The 20281-nt window shown below is 45.2% G+C and overlaps 1 protein-coding gene across 1 annotated transcript in view; it reads left to right on the top strand.

Annotated features, from left to right (window-relative positions):
- The window catches only part of fer1l6 (fer-1 like family member 6), a gene marked incomplete at its 5' end in the record, with an annotated part of 80373 nt that extends 60175 nt beyond the window's left edge, over positions 1–20198 (top strand). The window contains 19 exons of the mRNA XM_080903106.1: positions 3476–3701; positions 4255–4403; positions 4493–4615; positions 4715–4757; positions 10957–11001; positions 11501–11592; positions 11731–11859; positions 11952–12092; positions 13977–14104; positions 14179–14349; positions 14585–14739; positions 15131–15273; positions 15389–15477; positions 15563–15661; positions 15969–16089; positions 16197–16317; positions 17497–17654; positions 17749–17849; positions 18792–20198. Of these exons, the coding sequence (XP_080759232.1) occupies positions 3476–3701; positions 4255–4403; positions 4493–4615; positions 4715–4757; positions 10957–11001; positions 11501–11592; positions 11731–11859; positions 11952–12092; positions 13977–14104; positions 14179–14349; positions 14585–14739; positions 15131–15273; positions 15389–15477; positions 15563–15661; positions 15969–16089; positions 16197–16317; positions 17497–17654; positions 17749–17849; positions 18792–18972 (2415 nt within the window). The 3' untranslated portion in view covers positions 18973–20198. The remainder of the gene's footprint in view (positions 1–3475; positions 3702–4254; positions 4404–4492; positions 4616–4714; positions 4758–10956; positions 11002–11500; positions 11593–11730; positions 11860–11951; positions 12093–13976; positions 14105–14178; positions 14350–14584; positions 14740–15130; positions 15274–15388; positions 15478–15562; positions 15662–15968; positions 16090–16196; positions 16318–17496; positions 17655–17748; positions 17850–18791) is intronic.
- Between the last annotated feature and the right edge of the window lie 83 nt (positions 20199–20281).

Raw genomic sequence — 20281 nt, 5'->3', positions numbered from 1 at the left:
GAGAAAGAATGAAAGAAAGAGAGGGAGAGAAAGAAAACCAAAGGGGAGAAGAGACGGTGAGAAGGGGGGGAAGAAAGAAAAAAAACAAACAAACAACAACAAAAAAACAAACACCTGGGTCACCTGTATGGAGAAAAAAAACAGAAGAGAAAGCAAACAACAAAGAGCAACATAATAAAAAACACGGCACCATCACAATAGACTAGCTAGCAGTAGATATCAGTAGATGCTAAGTAATAAACGATATTGTGCAGCACGCAAGATAGACAGCGTACAATGTGCTTTGAGGCAGCAGCCAAGAAAGCTGTAGTCCGCGTCTGTGAAGACCCGTGTGTACACCTGTGTGGATCAGCATGCTTGCATTCCACAGGTTTCTCCATGTAATGATCTGCTAGGGAGTGTGGGGGAGCCACAGCCCCGTCCTCCAGGGCATGAAGCAGGTATGGAGGAGATCAAAACTCCAGACATCCAGAGGCCCCCAGAACACAAGAGACCAAGGAAGACCAACAGAGGGGCAGCCGCGCCACTGTCCCAGAAAGAGCTGAGGAGAGTCCCAGATGAGGGCTCACTCAGCAGCCGCGGAGCAGAAGGCAGGGGGAGTTGCAGTGACGCGCCCGTGAGCTCCGCCGGCAGCCAGCCGTGCCTGAGTAACTGAGCCCCAGGCCGAGAGGCCGGGGGCACCCCACCTCCGAAGTGGCCCGAGCGAGCCCCAGGCTCCAGGCCCCGATAAGCGGCCGCCAAGGAGTGAGCCGGTGTGTACCCGGACGCCCACCCCCAGACACAAAGAACCACCAACGCACCGACACCTGAGGGAGTCCGCCACTGGCAGGGGAAGTGGTGGTGGGTGGAGATAGGCCTCCAAACCTTGGAGGGCCTGAGATGTCCCCAGAGAGGTGGCGTCTGACACCCAACCTGACATATAGACACAGACATACAGGCACACACAGACACAAACATCCATTCCCACCCTCATGCTCTCATATGCACTTACTCCACACTCAACCAACGTGGAGACAGACATAAAGAGACGCTGTACACACGATCACACTCCCCAAGCGTACTCTACAAACCGGGTCTAGGTACCCTTGCCCCTGGAGGGGGGAACTGCACCCAGACCCAGGTGGTGTTACCCTTTTCCCTGCAGTGGGGAGAGGCAGACCGCCCCGACTCCGCAGCAGCAGGGAGGCCCCACACTCCAGACCGCAGTCGGACGGCCAACTCCTCCTCCTAGCCCCCCCGCTCCAGCAGGCCGCAGAGAACGGGGGTGAGAGAAGACTCCAAACCTCCCTCCACCCGCTCATTGTAGTGTTGATGCATGTGTGTTCTAAGGTGCATTTAAAACCCAGGAGGGCATGGAGCTACCTGCCAGAGAGCAGCAGGTGAGCGCATAGTCCCTCCTGCTAGCCCTCAATGTCTACGTGTATTCAAAATTGAGAGGTGGGCAACGACGCCAGGGGTGAGGTGTACACCCTGATGGTAATTTGGATTCCGTGCATCGTGCCCACCCCCAAGATCCTATATGTATGTGTAATGAGAGTGTGAGTAATGTGAATGTCTAAGTTGTGGGATAAAATTGAGGCAGAGGCAGCCAGAAGGGGACAGAGGGGGGGGGGGGGGGGGTAGCCTCCTCTGCACCCTGGTGACATACCCCTACTCCAAGGTCCTGCATGTGTGGGTGGTTGTGGTGGAGCGGGAGGAGGGAGGCAGCTGGAGATGGGGAGGGAAGGAAGGGAGGGGCAGGTGACCCCTCCCTGGGGCCAGCTCCCCCGCTGACCCCAGTAGGCACTCCCATACTCCGCGACCCGCCAGGGAAAGGGGGCCCGGTAAATTGAGAGCTTCGCTTTTACACTCAGCTCCCTCTTCACCACGACGGACCGGTGCAGCGTCTGCATTACTGCAGCTGCAGCCCCAATCCGTCTGTCGATCTCCCTTCTCCCATCACTCGCAAACAAGACCCCGAGATACTTGAACTCCTCCACTTGGGGCAGGAACTCATCCCTGACCTGGAGTGGGCACTCCACCCTTTTCCGGCTGAGAACCATGGCCTCAGATTTGGAGGTGCTGATCCTCATTCCCGCTGCTTCACACTCGGCTGTGAACCATTCCAGTGCGAGCTGGAGGCCCTCACCCGATGAAGCCAACAGAACCACATCATCTGCAAAAATCAGAGATGAGATTCTGAGGCCACCAAAGCGAAAGCCCTCCGCCACTTGGCTGCGCCTATAAATCCTGTCCATAAAAATTATGAACAGAACCGGAGACAAAGGGCAGCCCTGGCGGAGCCCATCACCCACCGGGAACGAGTCCGACTTATTGCCGGCAATGCGAACCAAGCTCTTGCAACAGTTGTATAGGGATCGAATGGCCCGTAGCAATGGGCCAGATACCCCATATTCCCGCAACACCTCCCACAGGACACCCCGAGGGACACGGTCGAATGCCTTCTCCAAGTCCACAAAACACATGTAGACTGGCTGGGCAAACTCCCATGCACCCTCAAGTATCCTCGAGAGGATAAAGAGCTGGTCCAGTGTTCCACGACCAGGACGAAAACCGCATTGTTCCCCCTGTATCCGAGGTTCGACTAACGGACGAACTCTCCTTTCCAGCACCCTGGCATAGACTTTCCCAGGGAGGCTGAGCAGTGTGATCCCCCTGTAGTTGGAACACACCCTCCGGTCCCCCTTCTTAAAGATGGGGACCACCACCCCGGTCTGCCAGTCCACAGGTACTGCCCCTGATCTCCACGCAACATTGCAGAGGCGTGTCAACCAGGACAGCCCTACAACATCCAGAGCCTTCAGGAACTCGGGGCGGACCTCATCAACACCAGGGGCTCTGCCACCAAGGAGTTGTTTAACTGGCTCAGTGACCTCGCCCCCGGAAATTGGCGGGTCATTCCCCTCATCCCCAGACTCTGCTTCCTCCTCGGAAGACGTGTCAGTGGGATTAAGGAGGTCCTCGAAGTATTCCTTCCACCGCCTGACAATTTTCTCAGTCGACGTCAGCAAATTAAAGTTAAAGGCACAAATACAAGGAATTCAATTCAGTTTTATTTATGTTATGTATATAACAATAATCCCATCAAGGCACTTTTATTGTAAGGAAAGAAACTACACAATAGAGTGAAAACCCCAACAAATGACTCCCTATGAGCAAGCACATAAACACAAGGTTAAATTTCAACAGCACATAGTAAAGAACCACAATGGTCTAAAATACAGAAGAAACCTCAAATCTCAAAACCTGGAGCCAGAGAGCACGACAGGACTGTTGGGTTTTCTCTCTATTGTTGAAGGGTATTTACCAATATAAAGTGTCTTGAGGTGACAGGTGGTGTGACTTGGTGGTCTGTAAATTGAATCAGCTATGATGAGGAAATACTGACCTATTTCTGCATCGACTGAATTTGTGAAAAACACAACCGTGTAACTGTGTACAACTTAAAAACCTGCACTCTGTTACTGTTCTGTAGGAGTTACCAGAAAATGAACATCTCCATCCTCCGCTCAGTATCACGGTTGTTGACTGGCGTGCTTTTGGTCGCAGTACGCTTGTTGGGAACCACATCATCAACAACCTCAAAGCTTTCAAACCGATTCCACTTCCAGCCCTTCCTGCACCCATACAGACACACAAACCACCCAAAGACATCAGCACCCCTGGACCTGCCATGACAGTAGAGCCACACAGTGCTGAGGGTAATGCTAGTGTGTGTATTTGTTCATTACATAATTATTGGTTATGACATGCATATTAATTCAACTAGTTATGATCCATATGCATTATGGAGAACAGTGGCAGTCTTGCAGAGGATGGTATTTTGCTGAGACTTTGGAAAAGATCACCTGACACAAAAGTACATAAAGAATACAAATGAACCACAAAATGACTATAAAGAGGTAAAAACAACAACAACAACAATGCAATTATTTCCACTGATGGCTGCAGAGGGTCAAAAGCAGCCACTACATTTTCCTGTAGAACTGACCATTCTTGTACAAAGCACGCATTGTGCTAGATTAACAACTTGCTTAATGAATAATTACTTAATTCATATTTAATTAAAGGACAATTAGACTGTGGTTCACGTAATAGAAATACCCTTTTTGGTCAACCTAGACAGACTGAATTACCTGATGTGTCCATGTGCCGTTTGTCCGATTCCCTCCTTCCACAAAGATTTTCTTTTGAGGATATTTCCAATAGTAGGTTCACATGACAGCATCCTAAAAGCTGCCTCTTGTCCACCAGGACGGTCACAGGATTCTCCAGAGACTAGTTCGGCTGTAGCAGTGGCTAACCAAGATTTCCGGATCACTGTAGAGGATGAACCCCTACCACCCGCTCCACCACCTGCTCCACCCATTCCTAAGCAAGAAGCCAGGAAGAAGAAGATGATAGTTAGTTCACACAATAAAAAATGTTTCTGTCAGTCACATAAACTGCTCTCTATACATTTTTCAAATATGTATACATGTTTTAAATCCAGGAGAGCAAGGCAAAGTCCACCCGTAGTCGTTCCACCAAACGCAGGAAGCGGACTATCGCAGATGAATCAGCTGAGAGTGTCATCGACTGGTGGTCCAAATACTACGCCTCAGTAGAGAGAGAGGTATCTAAGATTGCTGGGCTGTTGTCTAAAAAGATCAAACAATTATTTAAGTAATTTTAAAATGTGATGTGAACATATGCTTCCCTGATTATGTTCCAGATCAAACGACGGGACAACTCTCCATTTTCTGAGGTCTCCAAAGGTACATATGATCAGTGCTTTTTGAGCAGCTGCTTGTGTTTTGTTCAGGGTCAAGGGTCAGTATTAGAGGACCGGCTCCCTATTTTGCAAGGTGTGAGTGACACAGTTTACAAAATTTGGGAAAATTGAAAAATCTGAAATTATCAAATTGGGTAAAAACTCAATCTTATAAGATACCTCTCCTCTCTCCCAGTTTGGATTCAGGATAATGGTATCCAGATTTTGCATAAAAAGCTTATAGTTGGGGTCTGATCACTCTTTTCACTTTGCACATGTTTACAGACAACTTCTGGACGTTTACATCGATATTAGTAATTATTAAACTGTCTCTCTCCCATAGTGTGCCTTTTGTCCTGCCTCCCTCTGCTGTCTTCTCTTTCCCCTCATCCCAACCGGTCGCAGAACAGAGCTGCCCCTCCCAAAGTTCTATCAGTGCTTCCTTCCTGTTGAAAAGGAGTTTCTCCATCGTTGCTAAGTACTTGCTCATAGTTGATCGTCTGAGTGTTCAGGTTTTCCCTGGAGTATTGTAGGATCTTTACCCTACAATAGACGAGGAACAATTTCAGAAATGTGCCTTGTGTGAACTGAATAATGTGCAGAAAATAGCCTCTAACCACTCTCAGTCATTCTTCTTGTGATTTGATTGTGAGAAAAAGTATTTTTGACCCACCATCTTAAGTGTCTGGACCATATATAAAAAATGAGAACACAAAATTGAAGCCAACATTTTCAGTTTCTAGGTGCTACCATGTTGCATTTTTGGAGTCTGCACAGTGGGGACTTGAGGTGGAGTCGTGGAACTCTTTATGTAGCCTGGTTACTCCGTTTCCAGTTTAATCTCAATTTAAATTTGTAATGCCTCAAAAATCCTAAAAGTTCTAACAAAATATGACTATCAAATTCAAATTCAAATTCAAATTTTATTTGTCACACACACACAACCATACACAGTATGACATGGGGGTGAAATGCTTGTAGCTGTACAATGCCCGACCATTAAATGACAGAAGAAAAGTTTTACAATATTTACAATTTACAGTTTACTACAAAAATTTACAAATTAACTTAGGAATTTACAGTAAAAAATGTGCAAATAGCAGAAGAGATTATAAAGATAAGGATTATAAATTATAGGAATTATAGGATTATAGGAAATGTGTGGTGGTGCGTGTGGTGATGTGTGGGAGAGTCCAGTCCTACACCTGGTTCAGGCCCCGAATAGCCTGGGGGAAGAAGCTCCTCCTCATTCTCTCTGTTTTGGCCTTAAGGGAGCGGAAGCGCTTCCCAGACCTCAACAGTGAGAAGAGTCCATTGTTGGGATGGGAGAGGTCCATCATAATCTTCCTAGCTTTGGACTTGCACCGCTTGGTGTAGATGGACAGCAGGTCAGGGAGCTCTGATTGAATGATGCGTTCTGCCGAGCGCACCACCCTTTGCAGATCTCGTCTGTCCTGCTTGGTGCTGTTCCCAAACCAGGTGCAGATGTTTGCCGTCAGGACGCTCTCGATGGTGCAGGAGTAGAAGTTCTTGAGCACCTTCAGTGGCAGATGGAAGTCTCTAAGTCTTCTGAGGAAGAAGAGACGCTGACGGGCTTTCTTAACCAGGGTGTTGATGTGACAGGACCATGACAGGTCCTGAGTGATGTGGACACCCAGGTATCGGAAACTGTCCACTCTCTCCACTGGCGTGCCACTGATGATGAGGGGTTTGTAATTCCTCGCCTGCTTTGTAGTGAAGTCCACGATCAGCTCCTTAGTCTTGCTGACGTTTAGGAGGAGGTTATTCTCCTGGCACCAGGTCTCCAGGTTCCTAATGTCCTCCAGGTAGGCCGTCTCGATGTTGTCGGAGATCAGGCCCACAACAGCAGTGTCGTCAGCAAACTTGACAATGGAGGTGGTGTCGGATGTGGCTACACAGTCATAAGTGTACAGTGAGTACAGCAGGGGGCTTAAAACACAGCCCTGAGGCACTCCAGTGCTGAGTGAGATGGAGGGGGAGACTTGTTTTCCCACCCTCACTGATTGGGGTCTGTCTGTGAGGAAGTTGAGGATCCACTGACACAGTGATGAGCTGAGTCCTAGATCCGTCAACTTGGTGAAAAGCTTAGAGGGAATTATTGTGTTGAATGCTGAACTGTAGTCCACGAACAGCATCCTAACATAATTCCCTCTGCCAGTGTCCAGGTGACTCAGGGATGTGTGGAGCAGGTGAGATATGGCATCGTCTGTGGAACGATTAGTCCGGTAAGCAAACTGAAGTGAGTCGATGGTGGGAGGAAGTGAAGAAGTGATGTGATCTCTCATCAGTCTTTCAAAACACTTCATCACAATTGAAGTCAGTGCTACTGGACGGTAGTCATTGTGGCAAGCGGGCTGTTGTTTCTTTGGAACAGGGACAATAATGGACCGTTTGAAGCACGCGGGAACCACAGCTTGGGCCAGGGAGAGGTTGAAGATCTCCGTGAACACCGGTGCTAGCTGGTCAGCGCAGGCTCTAAGGACCCGGCCAGGGATTGCATCTGGTCCTGCTGCCTTCCTGGTGTTCACCCTCCTGAAGGTGTTCCTCACGGCATGCTCTGTGATGACGAATGCATTTTCTTCACTGGTGCACTCCGAGCGCGCGCAGCCGTTTGTTGTTTTAATTGCTGCGGCGTCGAAGCGAGCATAAAACGTGTTCAGCTCATCAGCCAGTGAAGCATCTGCATTCATCATTGAAGAAGCTGGTCGTTTATAGTCCGTTATAGTCCGCAGTCCTTTCCACAGGCTCCTAGAGTCGCACTGTCGTAGCTGTGACTCTAATTTTTCCCCGTAGTTCCGCTTTGCCTTTCGGACCGCGCTGCGCACGTTGTAGGACGCAGCCTTGTATAGGTCCATATTACCGGAGACAAGCCCTTCATTGTAGGCAGCGGTGCGTGATCTCAGAGCGTCGCGGATGTTTTTATCCACCCACGGCTTCTGGTTGGGAAACGTTCGGATGATAGTTCTTTCTGCTGTGTCGTCCGCTAGTTTCCCGATAAATCCCACAACCGCTTCCGTAAACATGTTGATGTCATCAGAGCTGCGCCGAAACATGTCCCAGTCTGCGTCATCCAGTGCGTCCTGCAGCGCGGCCACCGATTGGTCCGTCCAGCGAGCGACCTCCCTCCTGATTGGTGGTTGCTGCTTTAGCTTTTGTTTGTAAGCAGGCATGAGGAAGATGGCAGAATGGTCCTATTTCCAAATGCCGGCAGGGGCTGAGCCTTGTAACAGTTCTTGAACGGGGTGTAGCAGTGGTCTAATGTCCTCGTGCCCCGGGTGGGGCAGTTGATGTGCTGGTGAAGGTTGTGAAATGTCCGTTTGAGATTCACTCTGTTAAAATCTCCCATAACAATGAGTGCGGCATCTTGGTGAAGTGTTTGTTGATGTGTGAGAGCCTCATGTAGCTCACATAAGGCAGTGTCCGAGTCCGCGTGAGGCGGAATGTAAACAGTGCAGGCAATGACCGCGGTGAATTCCCGAGGGAGATAGAAAGGGCGACACTTAACGATCAAAAGCTCCAGATTGGGCGAGCAAGAGCGTGTGAGTGGGGAGATGTTTGTGCTGTCGCACCATCTGTTGTTCACCATCAAACACACTCCACCACCTCTTTTCTTCCCCTACTCCATTGTCCTGTCCATGCGGTAAACCGAAAAGAACCCCGTCGGCTGCACGGCGTGGTCTGGTATCGCTGGGTTCAGCCAAGTCTCAGTGAAGCAGAGGAGGTTGCAGTCCCGAATGTCTCTCTGGAACTGTCATGGACCCGGGCCATGTGGGCCCGGTATTCTCGGTTTTTGTATGTTTTGTATTTCATCCCCTAGTCATGCCTTGGTTCCTAGGTTCTTCTGTTAAGATGTTCCTTATTTGGTTACCTCCTGTGTGCCCCTGTGTAACTGTGAGCCCTCGTGTTTTATTCCATGTCTTCCTCAGCCCGTTATGTCTGTGTTTTTCCCCGTGCTCTCTCTCCTCCTGTTTGAACCTCTGTACTTCCTGTTTGACTCTGCCTGTCTCCCGTCAGTGTTATGTTCACCCCGCCCTGTCTCGTTATGGTTATCTGTGTCAGCTGTGTTCCCCGTGTGTTCCCACTTTCCTCGTTAACCCTCTGTGTATTTCTGTCTGCGTCTCCCTCTGTTCGGAGTCGCGTTCTCCCTCATGTTGTGTGTGTTCCTCCCTGTGTTTCTTGGCGAGCTTTGTATTTAGTTTTCCCAGTTTAGTTTCGTATTTCCTACGTTCTGCCTCTCCAGCATTAAAGCTGTAATTTTTGAGTTCATCCCCGTGTCTGTGAGTTTTGCATTTTGGGTCCTCCTCCTGCCTGCCACACAGCGATACATGACAGGAACTTGATTCTGGCTTTGAGGTCATCAAGCTTGTTGTCGATGGATTGAACATTGGCTAGCAGGATACTGGGCATGGGTGCGCGGTGTGCGCGAGCCCGTAGCCTGTTCCTGATGCCGGCTCTTTTACCTCGAGGCCGTCGCTTAGGGCCGCGTCCTTTGTTCTCTCTCAGGATCTCCTTTGGCCAGTTTGGGTCCGGAGTTAAACATGGTGAAATGTTCACGTATTGCAGACCAATAGAAACCAGAATGTCTCTACTGTAGCGGATTTGTGTGTTTTGCATGATGCCCATGCAAGATTATCGCAGATATAGCAAAAAGTGACGAAAAACTGCAAAAAGTGGAGAAGTTAGGGCAGAGCATCCAGCACGGCAGCCGACCTCACCGGCGCCATTTTACAAGTAGACCATTATAGCAAATGGTCCACTTGGGAAAGTAAATCTGTTGGGCATTTTTTGACCTTCAGACAACAATTCTGACACATTTCCGGACAGGAGAGGGGAAAAAACCCAGCAGCTGTGCAGGCGAGGAACCAGACCACGTGAGGTTTGCCAACACTTCTGTTCGACGTGATGCCTAGTCCAGCAGTTTCTCCAGCTCCCTGCACCTGCTCCACCATCTGTGCCTCCATCATGCCAAGACCAAACGCTCAGCAGTTAGAGAGCAGTTAGAGAGCATTTTGACATGATATCTCCCAGTAATAACTTACATCTTCTCAAATCAACCTCAGAGAGGAGGGTTAGGCTCTTGTCTTTACCAGGTTTAGGTAACAGAGTCATGATACCTTGTTTCATGGTTGACATCAAATTAATGTTTTCTATACTTTCATTTAGGGCATTAAATAGTAGTTTTTTTAATGTCCTGAATTTATTTTTATTTTTTTAATTTGAGGTTAAACAAATTAAACTCATAGAATCACTGAGATCTGTTGACTGTTAATGAACCATGTATAATGCAAAAGTGCACCTTCGTCTTCATCTTTGTTGCTTCCTGCATCTGAGACCACAGAGCTTCTCTGGCTTGTTTATCTGCCATGGTAAGATCTTCCAAAGACCAAAGTCAGGATTCCTAACACTTCCAAATCTTCACCCCTGTATTGTTGACAAACTGGATGGTGATCTGACAGGTTTCTTTTCTCCTCTTTCTTCCCAACTCGGTGTCCACTACCATCTTGAAGCAGTATGTGCTACAGTCGGTCTGTGGGCCGCTCTTGTTCCTAATGTTGTTGGTCCGTGAGCCAGCCATCATGAAGAGAACGAAGTTATACCATACTAAGAGCTGAAGTGAAACAAAATATTAAAAACAATGAAACGTGTGAACTGCAGCTAAGCTGCTGACACTGATTTTGACTGATTTTAAGCTGTGTGCCTTTTTAAAAATAGTTGCGATAAAACCAATAGCAGAAATCATTAAAACTGGAGCAGCCAGGCAGGGGCAGGGGTTGTGTTTGCAGTTACGTCCGCTGGGTGGGAGTTCAACACAGCAACTCCACCTCAAGTCACTAGTGGACAGACTCTGGCTCCAAAAGTGTAACACGGTTGGCCCCATAAACTGCCTGTGCTTCAGGGGCAGAAGCTTATCTTTGTATCAGCATTAGCTAAATTCTCCCAGCAGCTGAGAACTGTTCACATTCCAGCTTAAGCCATGAGACCGGGATCGCTTTGTGATACTTTATAATAACATAAAAAGAGACAAATAAATGATAATGTGTCAAAGACTTGGTGTCAAAGTATTGTTTTCTGCGATAACCTAAATATCATGAAATTGGGAAATATCAATTGGTACGCACTGGTTTTAGAAATAATCACCCCTTTTCTCCCCACTGACCCACACACACTGTTGTGCATTGCAGCTTTGTTGTACCACAGCTTGCTCAGCGATGGAATAGAATCTTTGGGTAAGGATTAAGATCTGCAAAAAAAGAGACAAAAAGATTTGAAAAAAGATACAACGCCGTGTCATTGAGGGTCATTTTTACTTTCTGGGAGTTGAGGTTCTGGGAACTGTCTGGTTTTGGTGCTACGATCCTGCAGACAGGTTTTAGCAGCTGTGTTTTGGCTAGTTTATGATGTTACTGGATGTGGTCCTCTCACTGCATGATCTGATTGGTATGACTGGATATTTAAGATGGCAGCATTTGAAAGATTTGACAAGTTCTTCTGAAAAACCCTGCAAGAGAATGACTGCAAATGTCGTTAAATAACAGACAACTTTTGAACTGTTGCTTCTGGTGAATAGGACAGTTCTGAGCTCAGGGCATGGCACTTCTTAACTAAGCTCGGTGGCTCACTTTGTTACCTGCTGTTAAATACTGTAGTCACATTTTCAATATGATTTCTGCTGTGTTTGGGCCTTTAGTTTTCACATTTGAAAATAACCCTTGTCTATTTCATCAGTCAGCAGCCAGTCCGATGGAGATAAGAAGAAGAGGCAACAGAAAGTAAAGGGAACGAGCATCAGCCCTCATACCAAATTAGCTACACTCAAGGTAATTTTTTTCAGAGATGATACAATTCTTGTACAGGTTTACTGGGCCCTGTTATGCTTTTACTGTCCAACCAAAGAATAAAAGGGGTACCATATGCTAGAAAGAAAAGCTTGAGTGAGTCTGATCTTGGCTCTGCAGCTGTACAACAAGGAGTTGGAGTCAGAGTTTGGGTCCTTTGATGACTGGGTGAAAACATACGAGTTGTTCCGAGGGAAAGCCAGTGAGGAAGAGGGATCAAATGAGGAGAGGTTTGTTGGAAAATTTAAGGTGAGATACTAAGTAATGTTCTTTGCGGGTACTACTTTGGTACTGCTCAACAACTAGCATATCTACACATAAATCTTCATGCTGTCTCTTAGGGTCGATTCTGCCTCTATAAGCTCGCTGAGGAGGAGGAGGAGGACTGGCATGAAGCAATAGACGCTGGGAGCTTTAGAGTCAACAGAGGAATCCCTCCCAACAGCTCAGTCCAAGTTCTCATACGGGTTTACATTGTCTGTGTGAGTCCTGCTCACATGGGAATTTTCTGCTGAGTTCTCTTTGGAATGTTTTACTTGAAAGTTGTAGAATAGTTTTCCATTGTACTGAGAAACAAAAAGAGCAGCGTTTAGTGAGGCTGACGTGATACAGCAGTTAGTACATCGCCTAACACCAACGTTAGAGGTTTAAACTGGTCTAGCTCCTTCCTGTGTGGACCTGATTGAAAGCACTTCCTGGATGTGTAGTTACACGTCTGCCTTCGCTCTCAAAGTGCTTCTGCAGACTTAACTATGTCAAAAGTCGCATGCAAGAAAAAACATAATGACAAGCAAATTATTATTAGTATTGGTCAAGTTACTTAGAAATAGTAATTACTTACTAATTACTTCTCCAAAAGGTATTCCCATTACTTTACTGATAACTCATTTTCAAAAGTAATTAGTTACTTAGTTACTTTTAAAAAACATGATACACAACCCGAATACGTAATAAAGCAACAGACCTTTCAGCCCAATTCTATTTTTCTGCATAATCCATCGTTTGCAATGTAATCCAATGAAAAAGTCTCCTTTTAAAAATTGTTTCATGAGTTTTAATCTTTTACCTTTATGCACATTGCATCAAGCAAAAATGTAATTATATGCAACAGTCTTTGACTTGAAGAAATTTTCTAACATGTAAACCTATTTTCTGCATATTCCAAAAAATAATTTTTTGTGTTTACACTCTTTCAAATAGATGCAAGTAAAACACAGCAAAAATAAACCAATTCAAACATTCAGCAGCTCTTAAATCTATTGTCTATTGGGGTGGGTGGAGGCTTGCCAACAGCGGTCATGTCAGTGGGGGGGTCCGGGGGTTTCTCTGTGAATGTCACATTCCCGTGGCAGCGTGCTCGCTGCTCGCTCAGATTTGAAGTTTAATTTTTCTCTGTAGAAGGAAGTTTTCTTCCCACACAGAGTGAACATTACCTGAGAAAAGTAATCAGACTGCCCATCTCTGATTGCCACACAATTAAATTTAACTTCCTGGAGAACTCAGCAGCCTGAGTTTTCAAGGAAGCCATCACACATGTGAGAGCCTGCTGTGCGAGTGATGCCAGAGATTCAGGCTCTCACATCAGCTCTGTTCTCAAAGCTTCATTTTTCAAACAAATGCAGTTTAAAACAGCGCCTATGTTACTCCTGCAGCCTAACTCCATTTAACACTGAACCCGTCCATCACAGAGCCTGTGGTGTCACTGTTTTGAAAGTGACCAATCACATTAGGACCTCTATTCCTTTAGGCTCATTGACTAGCTGCACCACTCTGTGATGGAAACTGGTATTACACAAAAGTACCTTCGTTAAAACTGTCACCACATTTGTTAAACCCATCTGGTCTCATATTCAGAGGCCAAATAACATTCAGCACCAAGCTCATTAAAAGCTGTAGCAAAGCACTTAATTACATTTCAAACGGAGCTTTTCGTAAGCAACCAGTACTTTAATATAGGCTGTCCTTACAGCCCAAACAAGCACTGCAACACTTGACAACCACAAAAGCCCGACTGTGAACACCACAGCGAGGGCGGGAGGATGTCTCGCACAGTCTTCCTCAAGATTTACACTCAGACAAAAGGTCAATCCCTGATTCCCAGTCCCTTGTTACCTAAAGGAGGACTGTACTCTCCCCTTCCTGTGCATGAACATCTCTTACACTTGCCTGTTGATCACGCTTTGGTGACCTCTAAAAGGAGCAGCTGAAATAATAACATTAAGCAGTAGACATCTTGAACTATAGCATATTTTATAATGGAAGGTTTTAAAAAAAAGTAAACAGAATAATTTACAAATAGTGCCGTTAAAAGTACTAGTTTTAGTCCTTGTTTGTGAGTTCTTTTATGATACCCCTTCTCTTTCCAGGCCTCTAACCTGCACCCAGCTGACCCGGATGGGAAGGCGGACCCTTACATTGTTCTACGACTTGGCAAAAATGAAATCAAAGACAGAGACAACTACATTCCCAAACAGCTAAACCCTGTTTTTGGAAGGTAAATAACTGGTAAAGCTTCTCAGGAATTGTCTCACATTTTAAATATGACTTCTTCTATTCTCCTTCTTCCAGATCTTTTGAGATGCAGGCAACACTTCCTCAGGAGTCTCTGCTGTCAGTGTTCATCTATGACCACGACCTGGTGGGAGGGGACGATCTGATTGGAGAGACCCGCATTGACCTTGAGAACCGATATTACAGCAAACACAGAGGCACCTGTGGACTCCCTGCTGAGTATAGTCTGTAAGCCTGGACGTTTGAACTCTTTCAGATCAAAGTCCGAGTTATTTATTCCATTTGGTCACTTCAATAAATTACTATCCTACCTCATAGTTACATTACTTTTTTTCTATTACATTAAACTACCAAATTCAACTAAAGGAGTAGAAATTCCAGGCATTTATATCCATCTACAACTCTGCATTCTATGAATCCCTCGCACTGAAGCGTTTCCTGTTCCTTCCTTGTTGTCTGTCAGTGAGGGTTACAATGCCTGGAGAGACTGTTTGAAGCCATCAGAGCTGTTGGCAAAGATGTGCAGAGAGAGCGGTTTGGACGGTCCTCACTTCAGTCCAGGACGCATCATTGTGTCAGAGAAGGTTTTCACTGGCAAAACGCTCTTCATGCATGAAGGTAGATATAGGGCATTCTAGATCAGCTGCATGATTATTTTTTTAACTTAACATTTAGAAACAGTATTCAGACATTTACTGCATGAGTCCACGTGATACCTTTTAATCAGGTGCAATTCCATCTTTGTAGTCTAAAGCACTTGTCTGTCAGTATGAGTAGGAAAAGCGCTATATAAAATGTAAGTACAACACAATGTGAGAACAGTTGCATAAGTAATAAATATCCCCATCAGTAGCTGGAGATGTCATTTCAGTTTTAGAGAGAACACCAACAATCACTCGATCCCTATGATCCAACACTGTGGGGAAAGATAGTATAGATCAAGAAAATATGCTGGAGCTAGAACATGTATATAGGAGTCTGATTTGTCATTGTCGTGTGTATCCCTCAGACGAGCCAGTGGAGTCCTATGAACACTTGTCACTGAAGATCCTACACCGCTGGGCTGAGATCCCAGGTGTAGGATGCACACTGGTACCAGAGCACATTGAGACCAGAACTCTGTTTAATAAGGCCCGGCCTGGAATGGACCAGGTATGTTTGAGTTTAGTATTCTGGTAAAAAATAATCGTTATTCATGCATTTACAACCTTTAAGCTTTTTGGGTTTTCTGGGTCAACTGCCTACATCTGTGTGCATGTACATGTAGGGTCAGGTCCAGATGTGGGTAGACATGTTTCCAATGGACCTGCCACATCCAGGACCTCCAGTGGACATTTCACCTCGAAAACCAAAAGGGTGAGACTTACCAAAACGTAATAAAACAATGTCTGTCAACGTTGTTTTGGCATGCGGTCATTCAAACTCAGATGTGTTTGTGCAGATACGAGCTGCGTATTATCATCTGGAACACAGAGGACGTCATTTTGGAGGACAGCCACTTCCTCACTGGTCAACAGTTCAGTGATATTTACATCAAGGGGTAAAAAAATCTATTTGTTCCTGGTATTTTTTGGCAATATAAATATTTTTTTTAGCTTTGGAAATAATAATTCCAAAACTAAAGTGACGTTTGCTGTCTGTTGTGTAAGCTTGGCTGATTCCTTATTGAACAGCACATTGAATGTACTGAATATATCTCTGTTAGCGAGTTAACGTGGATCGTGTGAGGGCTGCACGGTGTCAACACGTTAGCGCCTTGCAGCCCAAAAAGCTAAACTAGCTAGCTAAACCTTTATATAAAAAGCACTGCTAGAAAATCTCTCACCTTACCAAATCTACCGTTGTAGCTGGCTGAAAGGTTTAGAAGATGACCGACAAGAAACTGATGTGCATTACAACTCTCTGACTGGAGAAGGAAACTTCAACTGGCGCTTCGTGTTCCCCTTCAGCTACCTGCCTGCTGAAAAGGTACTCATATTTGTGTGATCTTTGGTCCTAGGAGCTCCGGCTCCAAGCCTGATGTAGATAAAATAGCTGCTACAGAATCACATCGTTACCAACTTTACCTCTGACAGGTAGTGGTGGTGAGGAAGAGAGAGAGTATTTTCTCTCTAGATAAAACAGAGCAGAAGATTCCTGCTATCCTCATTCTGCAGGTCTGGGACTTTGAGACACTCTCCTCTGACGACTTTCTAGGTGGGTATGCATAAGTGCCTATTCACACGGAGAGGCAATTATACACACACATTTCACTGATGAACATAAAATACTAAGGTGATACAGTGGTTAGCACTGTTGCGTCACAAAAAAGGTCCAGAGTTTGACTTCACTATGCTAAACGGACTGGTTATTGGACAGATAGGAGAGAAGAAGACAAGAAAGAGCCTGCAGTAAGGTTCAAGGCCGCGAAAAGGCTGAAAGTTGCGAGTCTCCCTGTGGTCGTCACAAAGCACCTCCCACACAGTAGACTCAAAACAATCTTCTAGAGCCTCCTCGCTCTCCTCCGACTATCTCTGCACTGTGCGGGTGGCTGGTGGCTCCCTGTGCACCAGGTTGTGATCAGATCTTTCCAGGGGTGGCAGAAGTGATAAACTGTATGCCTCTTTTGCGTTGGCATACAGTAAGTCCAATGTTTTATTGTCTCTGGTGGGCCATGTCACATACTGGGTGAAGGTGGGCAGTGTTGAGTCCAGTGATGCAATATAGTCCCCAGATGTTCAAAAAGGGCTCTCAGAGATTGCGTTTGCAGTCTGCTGACCACAGAGCGGAGTAAGAGGCTGCATCCGCATTGGCTGAGGGGGGGCTACGCTGTTATCGCGATAACATGCGAGAATTCCCGGGGCAGGTAGTACAGACACATTTTAACGGCTAACAGCTCAATGTCTCTGCTGCAGAGCTGTTCTTTCACAGTGATGTGCCCCGATGCACCTTTAGTTCACAATCACTGAAGAATAGAAAGTGTTACTGCATTGTGTTCAGGGAAATGCTGCTATAATGGCATTAAATACAGGGACATATTGCCAATTTGAACGTATAAGGAGCATGCTTGAATCATTCCTGTGGAGGACAGGAAACAGCAGAAATTCAGGAAGACTACTCCTGCTAACTATTAACAATTACCCCCAAAACCTGAAGATGGTGCTAAATGTTTAAAGCACTGAAAGCAGAAGAAACATGAAGACATGACAAACCTTCTAAGACAATCTTTAATGGCAAAAAGTATTAGAAGTCGCACTGGAGAGTCAGGATGAATAATGGAGATAAAATGTGCATGACTTGAATGAAGGCAAAAACAACTTGACAAAAGAGATTCAGAGATTCTGGTGTTGGCTGCATAAAACACGGCAGTGCACCTGACTGACTGTGTGTCTGCAGGCACACTAGAATTAGACCTCCATGGATTTACTCGGGGAGCTAAAACAGCCAAGTTGTGTAAGGCGGACATGCTGACAGATGGGACTGAGAGAATCTCCATCTTTCAGCAGAAGAGAGCACGAGGCTGGTGGCCCTTCACCAAGTCAGGAGAGTTGACCGTAAGTACACAGTAACACACACATGCAGTGTATAAACAAATGTAAAAATAAAGTCAGGCAAATACAGATCATCAAACAATCGATCTTCCTCCAGGGGAAAGTGGAAGCAGAGTTCCATCTTGTGACAGCTGAGGAGTCGGAGAAAAATCCTGTTGGCCGTGCCCGCAAGGAGCCAGAGCCACTACCAAAACCAAAGTAACCATAACCACACAAGGCTCTGTTTATCTGTCAGAATACAATCTAATTTATGTACGAAAAATGCGTCAAAGGAATACAGGGACATTTCTGTAAATCTGAGGTATATTTACACATTTTCAATAACAATATTTGGGTAGCCTGGGGGTCCTTACTGGATACAGAGTCAACCCCCCAACCTGGAGCTATATCTATGTGTGCATCAATGCACACATAGATATAGAGAGAATAAACGGCCTGTTCCCAAAGATCAATCCAGGTGTAATCTCATTTACAAGAGAACAATAACACACGGCCAGACGCTCCCAGACCAGAGACTGCACAACACTAGATCCACATTTTACTCATTTACTTTTTGGTGCAGTTGAGGATATCATATTACTTTCTCTTATGTATTCTATTCTTTTCTATTCTATACTTTTTGATGCTCGAGTCATTTATCTTTTTAGTAATTTTTGCTCGGGTTTGTTTGGTTTTTTTATTGTCTGGGAGCAGACACGATGTCTGTGAGGCTGTTATGGTGGGAGAGAAGCTGCAGAGAGGTTTCTGGTCCAAATGAAGTCATGTGTTCAGGGGTTCACAGTTTGGTTTCTATAAATGAGAGCTGCTCCATTCAAAGTTTTAGTCTTATTACTCATATGCTTTAATTTTCAGACACAGGAGATTCACTGGTTTAATGTGCCAGAATAAAATCCCTCTCCCACTTGAGCTGTTCCATTTAACCTTAGTATTTAATATGAAAATGCCGTCAGTTTATAATGCACATCATCTGGATGCACCAGGACGCCGTTATGATTTCTGGAATCACGTTTTTAATGTCGTAACATTAGACACTTTCTCAGGTGACCCATTCAGGGTTGCTAAAGCATCGTAATCATCTCAGCCTGTAAGAATCTGTAATGAACTAAACCACTTCATTTGCTTTTCTCCTCTTTCCCGCAGTCGTCCAGACACCTCCTTCTCGTGGTTCGTTAACCCTTTCAAATGTTTCTTTCACTTGGTGTGGCGAAGCTACAAGAAGTACATCATCATCGGCATCATTCTGCTGATCACAGCGCTGTTCCTTGCCCTGCTCTTCTACACACTACCCGGAGCCATCTCCAACAAGATTATCAGCGGCTAAACGGATAAACTATGTGTGTGTATGCTGCAGCTCTACAGCTTTTCCAAATGATCAAAGTCTCCATTTTTTGAATATTGAAGTTGTGTAGATGTTTGGTCTCACTTTTTAAAACAGTCATTTACATCAACGGGAATAAGAATGAAGGCTGGCCATTTGCTTTTAATTCGTTCTGTGTCTGAATAAATGTTTTCCAAATGTTACTAACCAGTGAAAGTTAACATATTAACATTTTAAGATGATGAAAATGGAAAACAAAATCTGTTTAACCAGAATAAATAAATGTGAGTCAATAACACGTCTGGATTTCATACCTTCATTTATCAGGCACACGTCATTCAGCAAAGACCGAGTACAAACACATTATTACTTACAGTAATTACTTCTGTAATTACTTTACATGTCTTTGAAGTCCTACCATTAACTAAAGCTTCAATACTGTTGACCATGATATATTATTACAGTGATAAGAGCATGCTTTGGGAATTAAAATACTGTGCTGCGGTGGTTTGAATCATATCTAACAGACTCCAGTTTGTCCATATAAATAGGGAATCCTATACAGACTCCACAGGGTTCTGTACAAGGACCAATTCTGTTTAAGTTATATATGCTTAACCTAGGCCGTATCATTAGAAGACATATTTTCACTATGCAAATGATACTCAGCTTTATCTGTCCATGAAGACAGATAACACACAACAATTAGTTAAACTACAGGAATGTCTTAAAGTAATTAAACACGTGGATAACCTCCAATTTCCTGTTTCTAAATTCAGTTAAAACAAGGTTATTGTCCTCTGTCCTAAATAGGATGTTTAAAAGAAGAATGGGATCAGGCTTCAGCTTTCAGGCGCCTCTTCTGTGGAACCAGCTTCCAGTTTGGATTCAGGAGATGGACACCCTCTCTACTATTAAGATTAGGCTTCAGACTTTCAGTTTAGATAAAGCACGTATTTTGGGTTGATCAGGTGACCCTGAGTCCTCTTAGTTATGCTGCAATAGGCCTAAATGTTTCTTCTTCACTCACTTTTTGGCATTGATACGCCACTTTGCATTTAATCATTACTTATTAATCTCTGGCTCTCTTCCACAGCATGTCCTTTGTCCCGTCTTCCTCTTTTCTTCCCAAACTGGTCGCAGCAGATGGCTGCCCACCCTGAGCCTCATTTCCTCCTATTAGAGTGGTTGCTTAAAGGGATCATCCTACTGTTGAGGTTACAGTATTTGCCTTACACTATAAACACTGTTGTGATTTGGCAGTCTTGTATCAGTTGGCATGATCCAGTCTAGCTGCACGTTCAGTATTGAT

The sequence above is a fragment of the Rhamphochromis sp. 'chilingali' genome (genome assembly GCF_963969265.1).
Source record: "Rhamphochromis sp. 'chilingali' genome assembly, chromosome: 14".
NCBI lineage: Eukaryota > Metazoa > Chordata > Actinopteri > Cichliformes > Cichlidae > Rhamphochromis > Rhamphochromis sp. 'chilingali'.
The sequence above is the reverse complement of the archived record's forward strand: the minus strand, read 5'-3'. Positions and strand labels throughout refer to the sequence as shown.